The 21,187-nt window shown below is 43.3% G+C and overlaps 1 protein-coding gene across 2 annotated transcripts in view; it reads right to left on the bottom strand.

The window, feature by feature from the left end:
- Positions 1–21,187, bottom strand: part of GRIK3 (glutamate ionotropic receptor kainate type subunit 3) — a 239,058-nt gene that overhangs the window by 102,155 nt on the left and 115,716 nt on the right. For both annotated transcript variants that reach the window (XM_038377762.2, XM_038377763.2), the window contains exons 2-4: positions 9,083–9,259; positions 4,776–5,033; positions 3,126–3,307 (exon numbers count right to left, since the gene is read on the bottom strand). In XM_038377762.2, the coding sequence (XP_038233690.1) occupies positions 3,126–3,307; positions 4,776–5,033; positions 9,083–9,259 (617 nt within the window). The remainder of the gene's footprint in view (positions 1–3,125; positions 3,308–4,775; positions 5,034–9,082; positions 9,260–21,187) is intronic.

Genomic DNA, 21,187 nt, shown 5'->3' with positions numbered 1-21,187 from the left:
TCCATTCACAGACCACTGCCAAGGAGGAAGAGAAAGAGAGCTGGGAGTTCAGAGAACAGATGTGATCGTAAACCGATGACCAGATAGACTGAGACCAGAGATACCTGGCAACAAAGACTTTTCTCAAGTGAAATTGTAGTGCAAGAGGATAAAACATAAAATAGTTTAACTCCCTGGTGCTATCTCAAGAAACGCCACACCAGCTTACTGGGAATGCGATCGACTCATATGTGCTGTCTGGGTTATCTTGGGATAGTCCTTCTTGGGTTAGTGTAATAAAAGTATTGCCCAGGGTAACTATGAGTTGCCTTGATGCTATAGTCACTGTGGGGATATTTTTAATGAATGTGTTAAAAAGACTGGGTTTTCAAATGTGACTCGTGATCCAGGGTGCCCAACCTAGGCCACCTCCGAGGGGCCTGATTTGAAGAGAGCAGGTGCTCAGCACTTTCTGAAAATCAGACTGTGTTAAGGCATCTCACACTGGGCACCCAAAAATCAGGAGTCACTTTTGGAAATCTTGTCCTAGATCTATATGTTATTTAATGGGGCAGCTTGGCAGGATTCCTCTCCTGCTTCAAATTGCAAATAGGTGCGGTACAATAGGTGAACTCAGAGCACTTGTCCTGACACAGGAAGCAAAAACTGTAGGTCAGACTTGAGAGTAGTTTAATTGGCATGTTTGCTAAAGTATCCCAGAAGGGAATACTACAGAAAAGTTGTTCTTGTTTAACAGAAAGGGTCTGGTTCTGAATTGTATCCCTTTTGCACAAATGTGTGACACGTGTTGCGCTGTTCCTCTACTTGCACAGTCTTCTTCCCCTCCTGCCCCACTGATTTGCAGCAGGAACAGAGCCCTACCATTCTAATCTGGCGGGATTTGACAGTCACTTTGCACTGGTGTAAAGGCCTGCAGAAATTGCAGGGGAAGAGCAGATTGGACTCATGGTCTCCATAACCCATCCTACAGAGAGCAAGGCTCCATTTCACCAGTATCATGCCAGATTCATACTCTCTGGCAGTCAGAAAAGATGCAGGAAAAAACTGGAGCTATCCCCATTCCTCAATCCACCCCGCACCAGATATGAGCACGGACTGCGGCAGAACCCATGGGGAGAGCTTGGTACACAGCAGGGAGCTTTGCTAGTATTAAATAAGTGCCAGTGCAGAAACACAGACTCCAACTGAGGTGCGGGTTGTGACATTCCTCCAGAGCTCTTAAGGTCCTTTGGCACTCGATCCTAGACAACGAGCAATTCTCTATGGCAGTGGTTCTCACGGCCAGTCAGCGCACAGCTGCAGCCCATGTGACATCCTCAGGGCCACACAGGTAGCATATATTAGTACATGGATGCAACCCACATAACACATAGAGAGCTGCATATGCAGCCCACAATGGTAAATAGGTTGGGAACCACCGGTCTATGGATTATAAGTAGATACCCCTGTTTCTTGTTTCCTAAAAAAACCCACATACAAGAAACCTTTCGTACCTCCCCCGACCTCCACCCCGCCCACCCTTTATTCTTTACCCACACCGATGAGCAGAGCAGATGGCACAATAAACTATCAAAACCTGCATAATAAGTGTACAGCACCAAATACATCTAGCCTCTTAAAATAATTGACAGGAGATGAGGATTCCTCTTGTTACTTTGTTAAATAATCTCACCCTGGCTTTCTGATCTCTGGGCACTTCCCCTCATTTTGCAGTAGCACTGGGGTTGCACAGAATTCCGTCTTCAGTGCACTGGGCTGCTTAATCCTTCAAGGGCAGAACGTTTATTTAAACAATATGTTGGGTCTCCCTGGGCTGGGATAAATCACACCTGTATTTGCTGATTTTTTTGTAACTCTCCTAGGGCTGACATTTCCTACCATAACGGCATGTACCTAAGGGGAAGAGGAAGGGGTGAAATCCAGGCCTGCTGGCATGTGAGAGACACAAATCAAGTAGCATAAAAAAACCCGGTCAATGGGAAATCACTGACATCTAGGCTCACACTCAGAGAATTACCCAACATAGCAATAAAAAGACCCAGAAATGTGGTAATCTTGGACTTTCCATTTTGACCAAATTTGTGGCTTCTTGTGTGTGTGTGTGTGTGTGTGTGTAGACATGTGTGCATGCAGACACACGTACATCACAGACCTTAACCAAAATGTAGCTTTCTACAGAATGTTTGTAGATGTGTATGTACACACATACCTCGCAGCAGTCCTTACCAAAATGTAGCATCTTGTATAATGTCCCTGTGTGCACGGGCCTGAGGCAGGACAGATGGGAGAGATGACATGAAACCAGGAAGTAATACCACAATTGTGCAGGGACAGGGCTAAACGAACAATGACAGAAGTGGCCAAGAGCAGAATTCTATTTGATACATTGGCTGACAAAGGGAGGAACAAGTGCTGCACTCACGCATTGAGGGCTGGAGAACCACTTGCGTGGCAACAGAAAATGGTATGTGATCATATAGTTAAAGACTGACACCAACACAACTGAACACACTGATACCAGCTAAGGATCTGGCCTTGTATCCTAACTAAAGCTGGTAGGATTTTTTTCCTCCCTGAAGTGGAAAATTTTGATTTTTTTCCATGGATAATTTTTACTTTTCATTATTTTGGGGTTTTTTCCCAAATAAAAGTTGAAATTTCCTGCAGAAATCAGACACTTCCCTGAAAATTTTCATTAAGTCAAAAACCTAATTTTGCACCAAAAAAGTTTTGATAGCAATTTTTTGGCCAGCCTTAATTTTAATACCGATGCACAAGGGAGCCGAGTTGGGGTTACCAATGGAGCCCTAACTTTGGTGTTCTTTGAGTGCTCTGCAGTGCAACCTGACCCTTGTAGCATAGTTCTTTGTACAAAACCTGTATTTTCAGATGTAAAAACCAAGTGTAGAGGAAGTAGCTTTAACTATAGCCTCAGAACATTGCCCGAAAGAGCTTAAGCAAAGCATTTGCAGCTGCAAAAATGCTGTATTTATTGTAAAGGACATTACCTGCAGGGGTACGCCACAGATGTCTCAGCTGGATTATCATCATTGCATGAGCATGAATTCCCAGAGGCTTCCCACTTTCCAAAGGACCCCTCCTGCTGCAGCCCCTCCGGAGCTCACCTGTTTGAGGATCTGAGCTGCCATCAAGTGGTTGCAGTCGAAGATGATGCGGAACTCCCGGCCTCTCTTCATCTCCTTCAGCAGGGGCCTGGCATCCTCCGTGTCGACGGGCAGCTGGCGGATCTTCAGTCGGATGTTGTACCTTGACGGGGCCATGATAAGCTCCTGCAGCCGTATCAGGCCTTAGAGAGCAGCGTTTCAAAAAGACAAAACCCACAGCATTATCAGGGCGAGCTGCTCTTGCCAGCTGCGGGTCCCTTCCACATCCACTGGGCTCCAGGTTCCTTCACAAACTTTTACTGGGCGGCTGTTAATTTTCGTTCACAATTTGATTTCACAAAGTAATTCCCCTCCCCCCACCAATATTTAGCATTTTAAAAATGTCTACTGAAACAAAGGATGCAGCTGGGCCGTGGTTTTAAATTTCAACCACATCTAGGGCAATTGTTTTCCAATTTTTCCCATATCAGAAACCCCATTCCTAATAACCCACCTTCGATCTAGCTGAGATCTAACCAGGATGAGCCCTTCCCCCCGCCCCCAACCATTTGACCATGTGGGATTGGCAGGACAGTTGTGACCCCTTACAGCTTTGGGGGCATGCCCCTTCAAGTTAAGAGCGCGTGTTCTAGGGGAAAGACAGAGCATGACAACTAGCCAGCCAACAACTCAAAAATCTGTTTCATTTACTTTGTATAGATTAAAAAAGAAAAAAAAAGTCCAATTAACTGAGACTTGAGTCAACTGAGTCTTTAGGGGCAATTAATTCCAATCTGAAGAGGGAATCTCATCTCTATCATATTATATTACTGCCATGACTGTGGGCAGAAAAAGAAAATAACCGGAGACTTTCTTTCGACCCGTGCACGCTTTGCTCTCCTCTGGAGAAAGCACAACGCCATGATGGCCACAGCTGGTTAAAGTTAGTAGGATCTAACGTTGCAAGAAGAAACCCAAGAAAGGCCGTTGCAAAGGGGGAAGAGACAATGGCAAGTGTCCTTGTGCAAAATGGAAGAAGTGCATTTGAACATGTCACGGAGAGGAATATACAGGGAGCCACATTAGCCAACAGCAATGTCACATGGCATTCTCCTCAGCACTTCCCCTAAAGAAATTAGCTGGTTTTGTGAAATTGTCTTGAACAAGCGACCCGACACAATTTTATCTTTAGAGCAGGTGCTTTGCTGGGCTTTGTTCCACTATCAACAGCTCCCTCTACCTGCAAATGTGTGCAAGGTGCATTTTCTGGTATGAGCCAGACAACAAAGACTTTGTAGGCTCAGTTATGCCATTAGAGGGAGCTCTGTGCTCTCAGTGGCAAAACTACCTGCCAAATTCTCTGCTCATGTAAACAGACACTCTGCTGCTGCCTTCAGTGAAGTGGGACCAATTTACACAGGCAGAGAACTTCATCCTTCAGCTGGCCCCTTGTCGGCAGCTGTGGTGATGAAGGCTAGCCGATTGACAAGTCTGCACAAGCTTTAGACATATTCCAAAGAACCCTGTGCAGGTCTGCTGGGAGTTCATGAGGATCTGTCCCTGTGGACTCGTCTCACTGCACATAACATGATTTTACTCCACCAGAGCGCATGGGAAAAGTCCCGAAATGGAACCCACAATAGATGAGCTGCTTCACTCCCCTTCACCTACCTGTACTGTCATCATAAACAACGGTAGCTGACCTCCATTTCAAATACTGTACAAGGTCCAGAATGGCATGGCTGAGAGAAGCATAGTCGGGGTAAAGGTTGACATAGAAAGTGTCCTTGTTATCCAAAGGGTGATGTTTCCACCGAAGTTGTATATGGGGGACTTCCAGTGCATTGCAAATAGACTGAACAGCATTGGTACAGGACCCTTGAGAAGGCCCGAATATTGCTACAACCCCCAGGGCGAGCTGGTCACAGGCTGGAATAGAAAGGGATCGAGGCTGTCAATACATCAGACAATATCCCTCCTGGGACTGATTAACACTGGGGGAGGCAAGCCCATCCAGAGCGTGTCACTAATTCAGTCATATCACAAACAGCACAGCTTTGCTGCTTTGTCTTGGCATATAGAGAGATAGATAGAGTGGCATGTATGGGGATGGATGGACAGACAGACAGAAGCCTCTGGGTAACAACCAAAATATAAATATTAAAAAATAAAGGCACAGAGAGGAGAGGCAGAGAGGCAGGTCAAGTTCTAGATCAACAGTGTGACGGACGAGAGATGACAGGTTCCAGACCAAGGAGTGATTATCCAAGCCTGATACAGCTGAGGGAGATGCACAAAGTCTTGACATTTTCAGGATTTTTTCCTTATACACAAATATTTCATTTTTAAATCCCAGCTCTGCATGGTGATAACACTGACTGCTCTTTAGTTAATGGCACTATCCTATCAACAGCGCTGGGTCACAGAGCCCTCTCCTATCTCATAAAGAGTGACCACAAAGCCAAGCTCCAGTGATGAGACATTCTCTGAGGCCTGACTCTGCCACCTTCCCCTGCTTCAAGCAGCCCTTATGCAAGTAGTTCCATTGATCTTTGCAGATTTACTTGCAGGAGTAATTACTACTTAAGGCGATTAAGAACAGAATTAGGTCCTGCAGTGATGGTCCCTTGAGCAGCGACTGGTATAAATATAGAGCTGGGCAAAAAATTCCCATTGAATTGTTTTGAAAATTAAAAATGGCTTTTTGACAAAACTGAAATTTTCATTAAAAATGTCAATTTTCTTCTAAATTTTGCATTAAAAATTTGAAAACCTAAGCTATGGGGGTTTGGGATTTTTAAAGAAAAAACAGAAATTTTCAAAGAAAAAGAAACCAATTATTTCCCAATCAGCTCAATATGAAAAAGGATTGATTCCTATTTCCATGATAAACAATGCCCGTTTTTCTGGGCTCCCTACTGTTTTGAATCCCATGCGACTGAAACTTACCATAGCCATTGGCAGTCTGGAAGCATCTCCCTCACACCTCTCTTCCATACAAAAATTATCTGTAATTTATCCAATATATTTTCAGTAGCCAGAAAACAGGGGTAGATGGCTGGTGAGATTTTTGGATTTTGATTTGGAGGTTTCATTCAGGTTGCTGGGAATGCAGGGTTTAAGCTTAAACCCCAGATATTTTGCACAGACTGGGGCTCTGACTAGTTCATTACATTAAATAACTTCATTCTGAAATGCATATAGTGATTACTTTTTAAAAATAAAATATATTTATCTGTGCCCAGCTCAGCAATGACCGTGGTTTAGACTGAGAGACTTACTAACATGTACAGGGTTAACCCTCTCGCCCTTATTCATGGGAACAGACCCTTTCTATTAGGATGCCAGCTGATGCTGAGCTCAGCGAGGCCAGTCACCCCACTGGAATATCAGGCCCTTGCTTGCATGCTTTGCTGAATGGGGACCAGATCGAGGATAGAGCACCATAGCAGGGTATTTTACTCCTCCATGCTGCTCTGCCCAGAAAGTTATCAGATATGGTGACATCCTGATCCCACCGAAGCCAGAGAGTTTTGCTACAATGGGGCCAGAAATTCAATCCTATTGAGTATGGAATGACACCACTGGTCACCAGAGGGGACAGAACCCCAGATCTTCTGTACAAAAAACATAAGGCTCAAAGGACCAGGTGGTAGTAGGTTCTTATCCCCTATGTGGGGAAGCCAATAGATCACTTACCAAATGAAATAAGCTGATCTTTATGGGCCTGGTCCAGTACTAGCAGCTCAGACAAAAGGCTCTCTGAAGTCAGTGGAAGTTCTCTCTCATGTAATAAGAACAGGATTGGGGTGCTAATGAACAGAATGTCATTGCCTGTATTATAAACATAGAACCGACACTGCGCAGAAGCTTGCATCTTGTGGAGTACAAACTGCATTCCATTTGGTAAGGCAGGAACCAAATCGCTTCCTGCCAGGTAGGAAGTGTGCACACATACACGTTCACTTGCACACTCATGTATGCACACTCACGAGTGCCCCTCCATTGGTTCCTGTGTGGTTTAACATCCAGCAAAAATTAATGCTTCAGTGAAGATAAACATGATACTTACACTTCAGCCTAGCACAGTGCAGGGGTCACAAAACCTAGGGGAACTTCCAAGATAAAACCCCCTGAAAAAAGCAAATATCAGCCTTGATTCCTGGTAGACTCCGTGACAATCAGTTACCAGCTCTGTCTATTGATGCCTCTCTGGTCTGTGAATTCAGACAGAGTCATACTTTTGCTGAGCAGGTTTTCCCCCCAGCTGAAACTAATCCATCACCCTAAGAAGTTGACGGGTAAACCATAACCAGAGCACTTGCTGTGCCATCCAGTTTCTCCCTCCCGCCCTCCAGATCTCACTCTCTAGCAGCTCAAATCAATTGGTGTCCAATAACAATAATGACTTGCGGCAGTGGGGAGAAGGAAGGTGCAATCCCTCTATACTAGGAATATGTGGTGGGCAGCTAAACTCTTGCATGTTTATCCAATTTCTAAGCTTTTTAGGATCCACCGTTACTATTCCACACTTCTGTGCTTTTAAAAAGTTCATCAAACCATCACCTCAAACATTCTAGAACATCCACACAAACCACAACAGGCAAGAAGCATTTAATAATGGCGCAACCCATCATTTCCATTCTCATATTTTACCCTTCTTTTAATGTGTGTGTGGGGGGGAGAGGGATAGGGGGACTCTGTTTCATTGGCTAGAGTTCCCAGTCTTTATCTAGCAATGCAAATGCACCAGGAAATGGCACATTAATTAAACATGAAGGAGAGGCTTAAAAACATAACTTTATTTACTTGTCATATTCCATTAATATCATGTCTAAGTGGAGCTGCTCAAGAGTCTTGCAAACTTTAGAGTTGGAAGAGAAATAGGTTAGCTGTGTAGGATTAGTGGGTGAAGGAGTTGTATAGTCTAGTGACCGGCATAGGATAAGGAACTGGGAGATGCATGGCTGAGCATCTGATTTACAAGGCTTTTGATCCGGAATTCACTTGACCCCTTGGTGCTTTAGTCAACTCAGCTGTAGAAACAGGCAATAGACCTGCACATACTGGGTGGTACAATGGTCCTGAGAATTCTAGGAAAAGATATTAATAAAATCCAGTAAAGCAGTGGCCACTTTCCACCTGAAGTGGGAGAATCCTGACAAGTGAGAATCAGGATTATTTTAGTTTCTGCCACCAACACCTTTGGTGGCATCTTGAAATTTCCTATTGCATGAAGTTCAATTAAATGGAAACATTTGCATGAAAAATACAGTGGGCTTCAACACCCGTTCCTTTGTTTGTTTTAATAAAGAAGCTATTGCACAGGCTACAGAAGACAAGGAATCTCCAGTCTGGCTGGCTTGAGGTTCCTGCAGCTGTCCACATTTTCTCACTGTGGTCAGGTTATTTCAAAAACCTGTACCCATGTGTAAGCCCCAATTCAAAGAAAGCAAACTGAGCAGCTCTGAATACAGTGGTTACTCAGATTCCTCTGGGAGATGCAGGGCCAAGATTTTATGGGGTCCCCCTGTAGTAGTGGAGCACAGTGTTGTTAACCTTTGACATACTGTTATAGCATTCCAGGTAGGTTCTAATCTTCCTTCCTGCCATGCACACCAGGTGATGTACTTCCAGGAAGGATGCTGCCAAAGCTGTCATCCAAGTGGGTATATGCATAATGTCTACAGCAGTGCATTGTTACTGTCACTGATCACAATACTCGTAAGATATTTATTTTTGCCACATGCATATATCAGCCACTTATAGGTGATCTGAGCCTTAGCATCTTCAGCTGACATGGAGTATAATGGAAATGGGTAGAAGAGATGACATTTTAAAACTAAATAATAAAATAAAGCCATTAAAGACCCTTAAGCTCCTGGCTACATGTTCAACAGGTGAGCAGAGAGCGGTCTGCCTCTGATCAACCCAAACGGTAATTCTTCACCACATGGAGAAACATGTTATCTACTTACCTTTCTTAGTGGCTTCAAAGCTGTCATGGAAATGTATCCTCTGAATGTCATAAGTTAATGTTGTGTTAGGCAACAAAGTTCTATTTCTATTGATAATATTGGCAGAAAATCTAAAGGCTTGCTCCTCGGCACTCATAACCTGGGCGTTGGGGCCATCTGCATACTCGAAAATTCCTCCTGCAAGACAGGACCAAAATAGAGTTATTAACAACATGAAGGTTCAGGAGCACCCTCTTCCACAGCGTGTCCAGGGACAAACTCCTGGGAAAAGCTTACACATTTCAAAGCTATGTTAGGGCTACAGCCAGTGGTAAAAAAAAGAAGTAGGTAAACTAATCTCCCATTACCCGCATTTATGTTCAACTACACTACTGGCTACAGCCATGTCTCCCTTGGGTTTATCAGTGAGTGGGAACTTCCATGTCTTCCAAACTGCATGGAGGGACCTCTCTCAATTTCCCTAGGAAGCTCAGGGGAGTCTGGGAACCCAGCCACACACTGCTGTGTATGTGATTGTGCACATTCTGTTTTGATTTGAGCACCCAGCCCAGAGATGGCAGGCAGGGAAGCCGAGTCAGATTATGGTGACACCTAAAAACAAGAAATGGGGAGTCTCTGGGAAGGAGGGTTTCCCTGGTTCCCCTTTTACTGCTGGGGAGATGCTGGTGGCTTATGTTGGGGCTGAAACCAGGGCTGCTCAGAGATAGTAACAATTCCGGAAATATTTTGTCATAAATTTCTCTCTCCCCATCCGGCCCGGTTTTGCCATCCCCCTCTTTCCATCTCCTTCCCCTGACTATCTGAGATTAGAGGTGCCTGAGCCTCAATCAACATCAGAGAGAAAGGATACAGAGGCCAGAATAGAGCGCGTTGAATTTTTTTTTCATTTAAAAAAAAAGGCATTTTGACTACTATAAACATTTTTGTTGGACACTTCTGTTTTGGTCAAAATATTTGTATTTTCATGAAAAACTGGAAACTGAAACATATTCATTAATTTTTTTCCAGTTTTTGATTTAAATGTTTGGTTTTCACAATCAATTGCAATTTTAATAAATTTTTTGTTTGTGATTTTGGTTTTCAAAAATCTGCTGAAAATTGAAGCATTTTCAAAGGAAATTAAGAAAAACACATTTAAGAAATCGTCCCATCAAACATTTTCCAAGCAGCTGTTGCTAGTAGGATAAGAATAAAGTGGGTGTGGAGTGTAAGGAGTGCTGGTCAGAAATTTTCCAACAAAACTTTTTTCTGCTGGAAAACACCAATTTGTCAGAACCAGAACTGTTCACAGGAAAGGGTCAGTTTCAATGAATCTCCAAATTTGAAAAAAAAATTGAAAAACAAAGTTTCAAAGTCATCAAAATGGGAAATGTTGACATTTCAAAAATAATTTTTTTCTTTTCAAGTTGTTTTGAAACAACATTTTCTTTTGAAATTGTAGCTAAACAAGAGTAACTTCTTTTTAAAAAGGTCAAAATTAAACCAAAATGAAATTTTATTCAAATTATTGGTTCACAATTTTTTTTAAATTATTATTATTATTTTTTGAGATTTTGAATTTTTTCCCCCGTTTGGAACAGAATTTTTTTTGAAATCTTGAAAATTCTTCTGCAGCAGTTAAATCATTCCCCCCCCCCCCCCCGTTCTAGTGCAGAGTTCTCGGAACAAAGTCTGGATCCTTTAATTTCTAAGTCATCATCTTGAACATGGTCCAAGTTGACAGTGACCAGGAATTGCTGCCTTGGCTTTCCCTTCTGGGCCCTACCTCCTGCCATGCTTTGAGGACTTCCTCATGTCTTAGATTCTCCACCAATGAGGCAATCAGTGTGTTGACTTTTACCATGCACAGTCATTGTGCTTTGTGAATAATGCAGAGTTATAATTAATATAAGAATTGGGAGTGAAATCTCCAGCTGCTTTCTGCTCATCCTTAAGTTCCCTCTTTGTCATTCCTTATTTTTAGTTCCCTCTGCCCCATCTTTTTTGTTCCTCCTTGAATTTGGTCTCCAAGTCCTTAGTTCAGACAAGCAGAAACTTCTGAGTTTGCCTACAACTACAGCCTGCACTGCTCAATAATGCACTGCTTCAACGCATGCTTTTCCATGTTTGGAAGTTGTTAATGCCATTAAATTTCCCCAACGGCAGCGAGCTCATGTCATGATATCACTAGTTTTCTTGGCTCTGTATTCGTAAGTCTTGTCCTCAATTCCCCACTCGCAACCTCTCTAATTGAAGTAACTCAGTGAGGGCGTAAATTATGTAATTGTATATCCTTTTCTCGGAGATGTAGGAACAATCTTTTGCCCCTAAAGAGCCCTGGTAAGACACACAAACCTGACTCTGTCTGATAACATACAAATCAAAACACTTAATGAATGAATGAGCTCAGCAAATGCAGCTGGTAACAGATGGTCTCCAGGTTCATTATCTGGAAGCAAGCCTTCCTCTTCGATTTAGGAAAGCCTTTCCAATGTTTCGTTATAGATGGCAGACACCTTATCAGCTCTATTGGTATTTAAGAAATTACATGCCTTCTCCTTCCAGGTCCAAACCACACTGTCTATACATGTTTATATTAATTTGGTGCTGGTCAAGAGTGCCAGTCCGATGACAATTGGGACTGAAGCCCCTAAGAGGATGTATATAGAGCAAGTAAACAGCCCCTTAGCCTGAGTCCCATAAGCCAGCAGACACAGGCCAGCCCCGGGTGTTTAATTGCAGTATAGACGTTCCCTAATTCATCCACAGGCAGGTAACTTAACAGCTCAAACTCTCCCCCGCCCCCACACCACCATGTTTAAAATGGATCAAAGGAAATACTTTTCTGCACTATTTACATTCAGCTTGTGGACGTCATGGCCACAAGATGTCACTGAGGCCAAGAGCTTAGCGGGATGCCAAAAAGATGGAGCATTTATATGGATAGCAGTAGTGTCCAGAGTTGATATAGCAAGGATTCAAAATACAAACAAACACAACTCCCACACCTCACCCAACCCCAGTTTTCAAAGGGCTCTTAACTCTCCTGCTTCAGGGCATAAACAGCTTCTAAAGATTGGGGGACAGGAAGGAATTTACCCTAAGGGCAGGTTATCAGTTTCTTATACCTTCCTCTTTGACAGTGGCCAACACCAGCTGCTAGAGACAGGATACTGAACTAAGTGGACACATGATTTTATTGAGTTTAGGGCAGATAATTCTTATGTTTTACAGATGACATAAAAATTGGTACCAAGTATCAGAGGGGTAGCCGTGTTAGTCTGTATCCACAAAAACAATGAGGAGTCTAGTGGCACCTTAAAGACTAACAGATTTATTTGGGCATAAACTTTCACGGGAAAAAACTCACTGCTGCATGCATGCAACTGAAGAAGTTTTTTAAGGTGCCGTAAAAATTGGGGTAGTGGTAAACAATGAATAGGACTGGTCACCGGTTCAGAGCAATCTGGATCGCTTGGTAAACTGGGCGCAAGCCAACAATATGTGTTTTAAAACAGCTAAATATAATGTACACATCTAGGAACACAGAATGCAGGCAATACTTACAGAATGGGGGACTCTATCCTGGGAAGCAGAGACTCTGATAATCGTGGTAGATAATCAGCTGAATACAAGCTCCCAATGTGACACTGTGGCCAAAAGAGCAAATGCGATCTTGGGATGCATAAACAGGGGAACCTCGAGTAGCAGCAGAGAGGTTATTTTACCTCCATATATGACACTGGTGCGACTACTGCTGGAATCCTGTGTCAAGTTTTGGAGCCCCCAATTCAAGAAGGATGTTGATCAATTGGAGAGGGTTCAGAAAAGAGCCATGAGAATGATTAAAGGATTAGAAAACCTGCCTTCTAGTGATAGACTGAAAGAGTTCAATCTATTTAGCTTAACAAAGAGAAGGCTAAGGGGTGACTTGATTACACGGCTCTTCAGTCTAAGCAGAGAAAGAAATAACATGATCCCATGGCTGGAAGTTGAAGCTAGACAAATTCAGATTGGAAATAAGGCATACATTTTTAACAGTGAGCGTAATTAACCATTAGAACAATTTGCCAAGGGCCATGGGGGATTCTCCATCACTGGCAATTTTTAAAATCAAGATTGGATGTTTTTCTAGAGCTCTGCTCTAGGAATTATTTTGGAGATGTTCTCTGGCCTGTGCTATAGAGGATGTCAGACTAGATGATCACAAAGGACCTTTCTGCCTTGAAATCTATGAACCTATGAATGTTCCTACCACCCTCAACCATCAACAGCCCATCTCTAGGGGTGTTCAGTCTCCCTGGCTAATTCAGTCCTTTGCTTCTGTTGACATCATGGTGATGATTATTGTAAATACATGGTCACTAGGGCCTGCTCTGGGACATTTTGCAGTCTATTTCACATAAGAAAGAAACACAACCTATGGTTACTGCCAACTGAGGACAGGTGCAACCAAATGACCTTGGAACCTCTATCCCCAGTCCTCAATGCTGTATGGTCCCCTTATTTTGAATTTCCTGACCCCTAGATCCTTGTCCTCTAGCAGTGCTTGCTGCTCTGATATCTCAGACAGGAATATCAGCAGCATGTGGCCGTTTTAATGTACTGCTCTGCTCAGCCAGCAAAGGGTGTCCCTTCCCCAACTCAAAGGAGGCTCCTGTGAGCCTTCACGCCATAGCGCTGCTTGGAGATCTCCCTCTCGTTCCCTTTTTATCCCTGTGAAATACTTATAGGGCCACGGAGCCATTCTCCATCCCAGCAAAAGCTAAACTCCACCTCATTGACATTAATTATTCAGTATCTATCGTCAGGAGTATCTCTCATTCGAACATCCCATTAAAAATACCCAACTATGAAAACCCTTAACCCAGAGAGATGGCATCCCATCAGCTCCCTTCGTCCAGCCAGCCAGGCCAAGCACAGGTTTCAACCTAGTGATACCAGCTCGGCCTCGCACTGCCATAGCAGCTTGGAAGTCAGAAGGGGAACGGCTTGTCAGTGGGCTGATCTGACCAACAAAGCAGTACTGAGTGCTTTACAGAGAGCTCCTAATGAAGGGGTGGCCAGGACCAGATACTGGGGTGGGGTAGCAAGGGCAGATGTTTGGACAGCAGCAGGGACAGGTGTTGGAGTGGGACAGAGGAGGTGCATGGTGGAAGGGCAGTGGGGGGACATTGATGCTTAGTTATTTATGCCATTATAAATAGCAGAGAACAGCAAATGTGTGAGGGGAAGGGATGAGCCTCACTGATGGCTTTGTCACTCACTCACTGTCTGCTCTTGGGCACATCATTTTCTTGGCCCTCTGTGCCTCAGTTTCCCCATGTTGCACATGGGGATAGTAATACTTTGTGTGTACATATATGAGGATCCCAGAAACTCTTCGCACACACATGGAATTACTTTCTACATACCCCAGTGTGATAAAGTATTACTAGGCTCAGTACAAACATGGGTAAGGATGATCCAATAGTTAGGGCCCCAGCCTTGGGCTTGGGAGTCCTTGGTTCAAGTCACTTTGTGATGTTGGACAAGTCACCTAGGGCCATATCAGTTAGGTTCCTGGTAGGACTTTCAAAAGTGCCCAGGTGCTTAGCTCCCATAGGGTCATCCCATTGAACTCAAGTGGACACTCGAGCATGCAAAGTTACCCTTGTGCATAAGCATTTGCAGGATTGGGTCCTTAATTTGTGCTTCTGAAGGCAGGGACTTACCTTTATAAAAGTCCGCACTGCTCCAAAAGCACAGATATTACTGTAGAAATAATGAACAATAATAAAAATAAAACCCATCGGTGAGGCTCATCCCTTCCCCTCCACGCGAAGGTTTTCAACCCAGCACATTTCAGCAGCAGGATTTTGTTCTCTAGCATTATGCTGAAATGAACTGGCTTCATGTTGCACTGATTAGCAAATGGCTGATGTGTTTTCTCCCAGCTCAGAGCTTTCAGAGTTGGTTTTGAGTGTGTCTTATTGTGATAGAATACAGTAGGATTCGGTATGCGGATTATCAGTGTTTGATCCCAAATAAATTAACACTCCTGACATCCATTTGGATATAATAGGCTTTACTTCAAGAAAGGATTTTCTGTGCAACCACCCAGCAACTTGCATTTAGTGCCAGGCGATGAGAAAGGAGACAGGCACAGCTGGTATATTTCTGATTACAGTGCTGGCTGGGACAGATGCAATGTGAAATATACCTGTATTTGCTAAGGTGTTAGAAAGAGCCCACAGGTAGCAATATATGACAGAATAATCTTTTACACAGAGGCCCTGGAGGGGGGAAAAAAAAGCTAGCGACAGATCTCTTCAGGCTAATCAAATGTGTTGAAAAGAACAACTATACCCATTTGGAAATTCCCTGCTGCCTTTTCCCCTGGATTGGCGTGGTTTCCTCTCTTAGCTTGTGTGTCTTTTCTTCACATACGTTCTTCACAATCATTACTTAGAGAGCCTAATAACTAGCTTGGAAGGGTTGATTAATGCATAATCTTCATCGTGATTATACAGTGTAATTGGCATTAATTTGGAGAGCCAGCTAATTACGAAAATAATTGTCACAGCTTTTCCATTTTAATAAAATGGAGAAAATGGGCTTGCACTATTGAGCGAAGTGGCGATGCAGTAATAGCGTGTGGAGCACAGGGTTATGAAGATCTGCTTCGTTCCATGTATACCTGGCACTGGAGTTGAGTGGGGGCAAAGACAATCTCTCAGGGTTGCAATCAGAAAAACTAACAACAGAAAAGAAATAACCTGAGGAAAATACTCTGAAAACCAACTTCCACTCGCCATTCCCATGAGGAGCACAGACACTGAGGTCAGCACCAGCTCAGCAAACGGCTCAGCCACCCTCAGAACAAACAGCTTGTTAATATTTCAAAGCTGAGTTTTCCCCCTTGTTCACGTCGTGTGAAACAATCCCTCTCACCACCAGTGAAGCAGGTTGAACTGAGGCTCTCACAAGCGCCCAGAAAATCCAAACAGGTTTCATTCCTGACCTCGCTGTGATTTTATTTTTAAAAGTAAACAAACACGGGTGGTGGGGTGGGGGAAAGGAAGGAGGTACACACATGTTTTTCTTTCCCTGGAGATGGATATTTGCCAATTTTGCAGTAAATAACACTAACATATGGAGGACATATTTGGCAATTTTACTCAAAAGTCAGTGAAAATGGTGAACTGTTGCTTGTGAGATGCACATTTGCACATGAAAATATCAGCTTGTACACACACCAGGAGAGTTAATTACCATGTTCATGTGGTGCTAGCGGAATTGCATCAGCCAGGACAAACACCACCCTAGCTATCGGAGTGGTCTAAATCCGGATATCTGTAATAGCTGGTGCAACATAATTAGCTTTATTATTATTTATGTGTATCCCAGTGGTGCCTATAGGCTTCAGTTGAGATCAGGGCCCCGTGATGCAAGGAGCTGCACAGACACATAGTAAGAGACAGATTCTGCCTCAAGTTGCTACTGATGTAAGTAGTAATACAGACAATAAGCGAAGGTTATCTCCATGTTGGAGATGGAGAACCAAGGCCCAGACACCAACTTCACAGGCACAACCTGTGGCAGAAATAGTAACAGAGCCCAGCTTGTCTAATCTCCAGACCAGTACCTTCAATCCAAGCCATCTTTATCCTGACTTGGTTCTTGGTAAGCTCTTTGAGGCTTCCCCTACTCAGCACAGTGGGAATGAATAAAGGAAAGGCCAGATTGGGTCAGATCAGTGGCCCATCTAGCCCACTATCCTGTCTTCCAACAGCAATCACTGCTAGATGCTTCAGAGGGAATGAACTATGCTAACAAGAGCAAATAGTCAATCATATTAATAACTTCAGTGGGCTGAACTCAGTGGAGTTGTGCTCCAAAGTCTTTCTGAAATACAGCTCTTGCACTAACACAAATGTAACCATTACACCAACATACAGCAATGTGAGGGGAGCAGAAATGCAGTCAGCTGTCTGCGTTTCCCCTAGGTTTCACATGGGTGTCCTTCTTGGTCTTTTGACAAGAACATCACCATGACTTTACTCAGATGAAAAAAAAATTGAAGTCAATGGACAGTAAAAGAATCAGCAATAAAAAGGTATACACTTTTATGCATTGTCTATAAATAAATGTCACAAGAAACACCAAAACTAAGGGTCCTTTAGTGGTGATGTATTTCTCTACAGCATTTCCACCACCACCCTGTTTTAAAAAGTTTTGGAGATGTCTTGGAGATTAATTGAGTTACTGTTCACTTGATTTAGTGCTAACAGCCTTTTCGCAGTTTTACCTCCTTGTCTATTCAGATCACAGCTGCTCATCTTCCACCTTCCTTTGCCTCCTACAGCTTTGCAGGCAGATAAAAGATGGCTGGGCTGAGGTCTCTCACCCACTCAGCTTGATTTCAGGCCTACAGGGACTCTTTGCAACATCTTCCTGGTAAGCATGAGAGTACTGGCTGCCTAACTGATCCCAGAAGGGACTATGCCATTGCCCTGAGTGCTCAGCGGTGCTCACAGATCTCGCGCTGAAATACGATGGATTGTTTTATGTTTATAAGGTTGAATGGCTGCAGGCACAGAGTGTTTGCAATTCTACTTGTAAGAAATTTTGAGGTAGAGGCTCTCTTTTAGTTCGGTTTGTACAGCGCTTAGCACAATGTGGTCCTGGCTGGAACTCTTGGGCATAACAAGAATACAGATAATAATAGTAATAACGACCATCTTCTGAGGCACAGTAAGGTGCTGAACACACTTCTCCACCCTGGTGACCCTGATTCAAATCCCACTGCTGGTGAGCATTTGGTAAAATCACACCAGGCTTAGCTGACACTTGTTCTGATCACCAAACTCTGCTCACCAAACCTACACCAGCCCAAGAAAGGTCCAGAGTTAGGCTAGCCAGGGTAAGGACTGAGGGGTGCATTTGCAGCAGGGGTGAATGAAGGGTACGTGGTTTTGGCTTTGCAAAACATAATCAGTTTGGTTTTCCCTTTACTAAAGCCGAGGCTCTGGGTGGTTTGAATGCAAAGCTGCAGGGAAAGGAATGCTCCTTGTCCCGTGACCAACTCCAGTTCTGCTTCATCTCAATTTCAAAGGAACAAACTATTTTAAGCCAAAAGAGGATGGATTTAGTTCTTTTGCCAAAATGTAGCCAGTCCTGTTTTAGCTCTGGGGTTCATTTCACCCATACTCTCAAAGTCCAAGAAGGAGGCAACAGCCCCAAATCCCTGCCTATCCCATCTCCTTAATTCACCTTCCTTTGACAGCAAGAGCGTTGATCCTCCTGTTTCTGATATCTAAACCACAGCTGTAAAACCACACCATAAGCAATAAGCCTCACTCATGCACAACTGCAAATGTAATTCATTGTACAGGTGGCCAGGCAGGTGGCAAGTATGCAAGCAGACAACTACTGCACATTGTTATTCCGGAATCTGATGTATCTCATTGTATTTATGAAACACAGATAGCCACACGCCACCTATTAGAACAGGCTGCTGTAACCTAAGGATTCAACAGCCTGCTGCCGAACTGCTGTTTTTTCTAAACACAAACGAATATAGTTGAAGTTGTCCCTGATAAGGATATTGGACGAAATGACTTTACAGTACTCTGAAGGCCATGCATTTAATGTCTTCCAGTGCACAATAATGCAACCTGTATCCATACTAAAAAAAGTATGCCTCACTACTCTGTGTCAACAGCTAGTAAGCAAATCATCATATTCCTAGTTAATTCCATTGGGCAATTGGAGAGAATCTGTTATTTGGATGGTAAGTCTATGACGTATGCAACTGTTAGAATTCCTACACATTACCAAACTTAGGGAAAGATCGAGACTCCAGTGTTACCTGATGAATAATTGTGTCAACAGCGGCAACAGTTTTCCTCCAAGTCACTGGGGAATATGATCTGCTCAGTGTTCTTTAAACAGAAATGTCAAGGCATAAAGGCAACTGCATTTGCTAAAATATGTGGTTGGGGGGAAAGAAGAGCCTATGTCATTAAATATTAACAATGGGAAACAATGTATGTTGTGCCTTATTACATTTGTCTTTGTGTATTTTAAATATCAATCAACAGGCAGGTTAAATACTTATTCGGTTTGGAGGTTTGGGTTGCTGGGAGTTTTTTTTGCTTTAAAGCAGGCTAATTGCTCTCCAGAGAGTGTCAATCTGCAAATAAGAAAATGCAAACTCAACTTCCCTTCTTTTTTATCTAATTTTCTGACCATTGAAAGTGCTGCTGGAATTGGGAAGTTTCAAAGGTGAAAAAACTCAAAATGAGAAACAAAAATGAATGTTTAAAACTCCTGTTTAAAGTCTTGGATCAGAAGGGCTAGATGGTTCAGGCATTTCACAGGGACAGGGAGCTGGCATTAGACACACAGGGAGGTTTGGATGCAAAGAATTGGCAGGCTGTAGCTCTATCTAAATCATTGAAAATCAGTCCCTCCCTTCAGAGCAAAATCCAGATCCCACAAAACAGCAAAGTCCCACTGCATCAAAAGGAGCAGGATTGGGCCCAGACACAGTTGGCATGACCGATTCTATTCCCTCTATTCTCTGGCACATGACAAGACCCATACAACCTCAAAACAGACCAAGCATCCAGTCAGAATGTGGCTATGGACAACCCAGATGGGATTTAAGAAGGCCTAAGAGAATTAAGGACCCAATTCCCATTGACAAAGGCCATACACTAATACAAAGCAAAAAGATCTCATTAGCAACTTTCAGTGCTTACAGTGCTCTACAGAATGGCTCTCTACACCATTTATTACACAGACCCGACTTATCCATAAAAGAGAAATTATATGTATATCTCAGGACAGGATGCTGTTAATCATATAGGTGTGAGCTGCTTTACGATTCCCAGGTTTCAGAGTAGCAGCCATGTTAGTCTGTATTTGCAAAAAAGAAAAGGAGTACTTGTGGCACCTCAGAGACTAACAAATTTATTTGAGCATAAGCTTTTGTGAGCTACAGAAAGCTTATGCTCAAATAAATTTGTTAGTCTCTAAGGTGCCACAAGTACTCCTTTTCTTTTTTGCAATTCCCAGGTTAAAACTCTTTTTCTGTGCTTTTTATCCCACTGCTTTAATTCTTGTCTAGTCAAAACCTGCCAGACAAGTTTTCTGGCTAAATGCCATTTTCCTTAAATGGCTGATTATTTTTAGCTTCACAGCAGCTAAGTGTACAAGAAAGTCAAAGCCTTTCAGGTGTTTTCCAATTTAACAAAACAAACCAGCTTTGTTCTAGGAAAGGGAATTTCAGCAGCACTTAGTCTGTAGTGTAATCACTTCCCTTTTTCTTCTTATAAAATCGCAGTGTTATTTAGCTCTGAAAAACAGCTACATTTGATCACACTTTCCCCTCCCCTGCCGACAGTGTTGCTAACACACTTAGACAGCGCTCGGACAGTCCCCTTCCATTGATGGAATTCTGGAACAAACACTCGTTTTGAAAAAGATCTTATTGAGGATGCAGAGAGCATTGCTTCCTGCAGAGACAACATGGGATGAACCCTGAAGAATTTCTTATACCTCCCATCTACCCATCAGCGCCAGATTTTGTGTGTTCTCTCAAACATAGGGCCCCTAGGATTTCCTTCCCTTGCAATTGTTTTCTTTCCTGTTGAGTGCTGGGCTGCATGTTTTGTCTTTTTCAGATTTGTTCTATTTTTGTTGGCCCCTTCTCCGCCGGGCAGTGAGTAGAGTCCCCACACCCCCATGGCGGTGCCATCTGGTGTCTTCCAAAAGCCACACACAGCGATTTTGCGGAAGCCTTCTTCTGAAGCAAGAGGGAAAATAAAATCCAGAAACTCCATCCCTACAGCTCACATTTTACTGAGGAATCCTTTGTGCTGAGTGGGAATCATTAGCACACAGGAGATGCACAAAGGGATCTTTTCCCTGCCTAGCACTCCCAAACCCCTCACCCTCAGCCCCCTAGCTCGCACCTCCTGCAGTAACGCTCACTTCCTGGGGCACAGTCAGAGATCTGCTCAGCAGCAGCAAAGAGCCAGGCTCTTCTATATGCAATACCTGGAACTTGCACATTTGAATTCTTCCACGGCAGGAATTGAAAATGTTTTCTTTAGGGCATAGATTGGTTTCTTGCTC

This window comes from Dermochelys coriacea, chromosome 19 (genome assembly GCF_009764565.3).
Source record: "Dermochelys coriacea isolate rDerCor1 chromosome 19, rDerCor1.pri.v4, whole genome shotgun sequence".
Lineage (NCBI taxonomy): Eukaryota > Metazoa > Chordata > Testudines > Dermochelyidae > Dermochelys > Dermochelys coriacea.
Note: the sequence above shows the minus strand (reverse complement) of the source record. Positions and strands in the feature narration are given on the sequence as shown.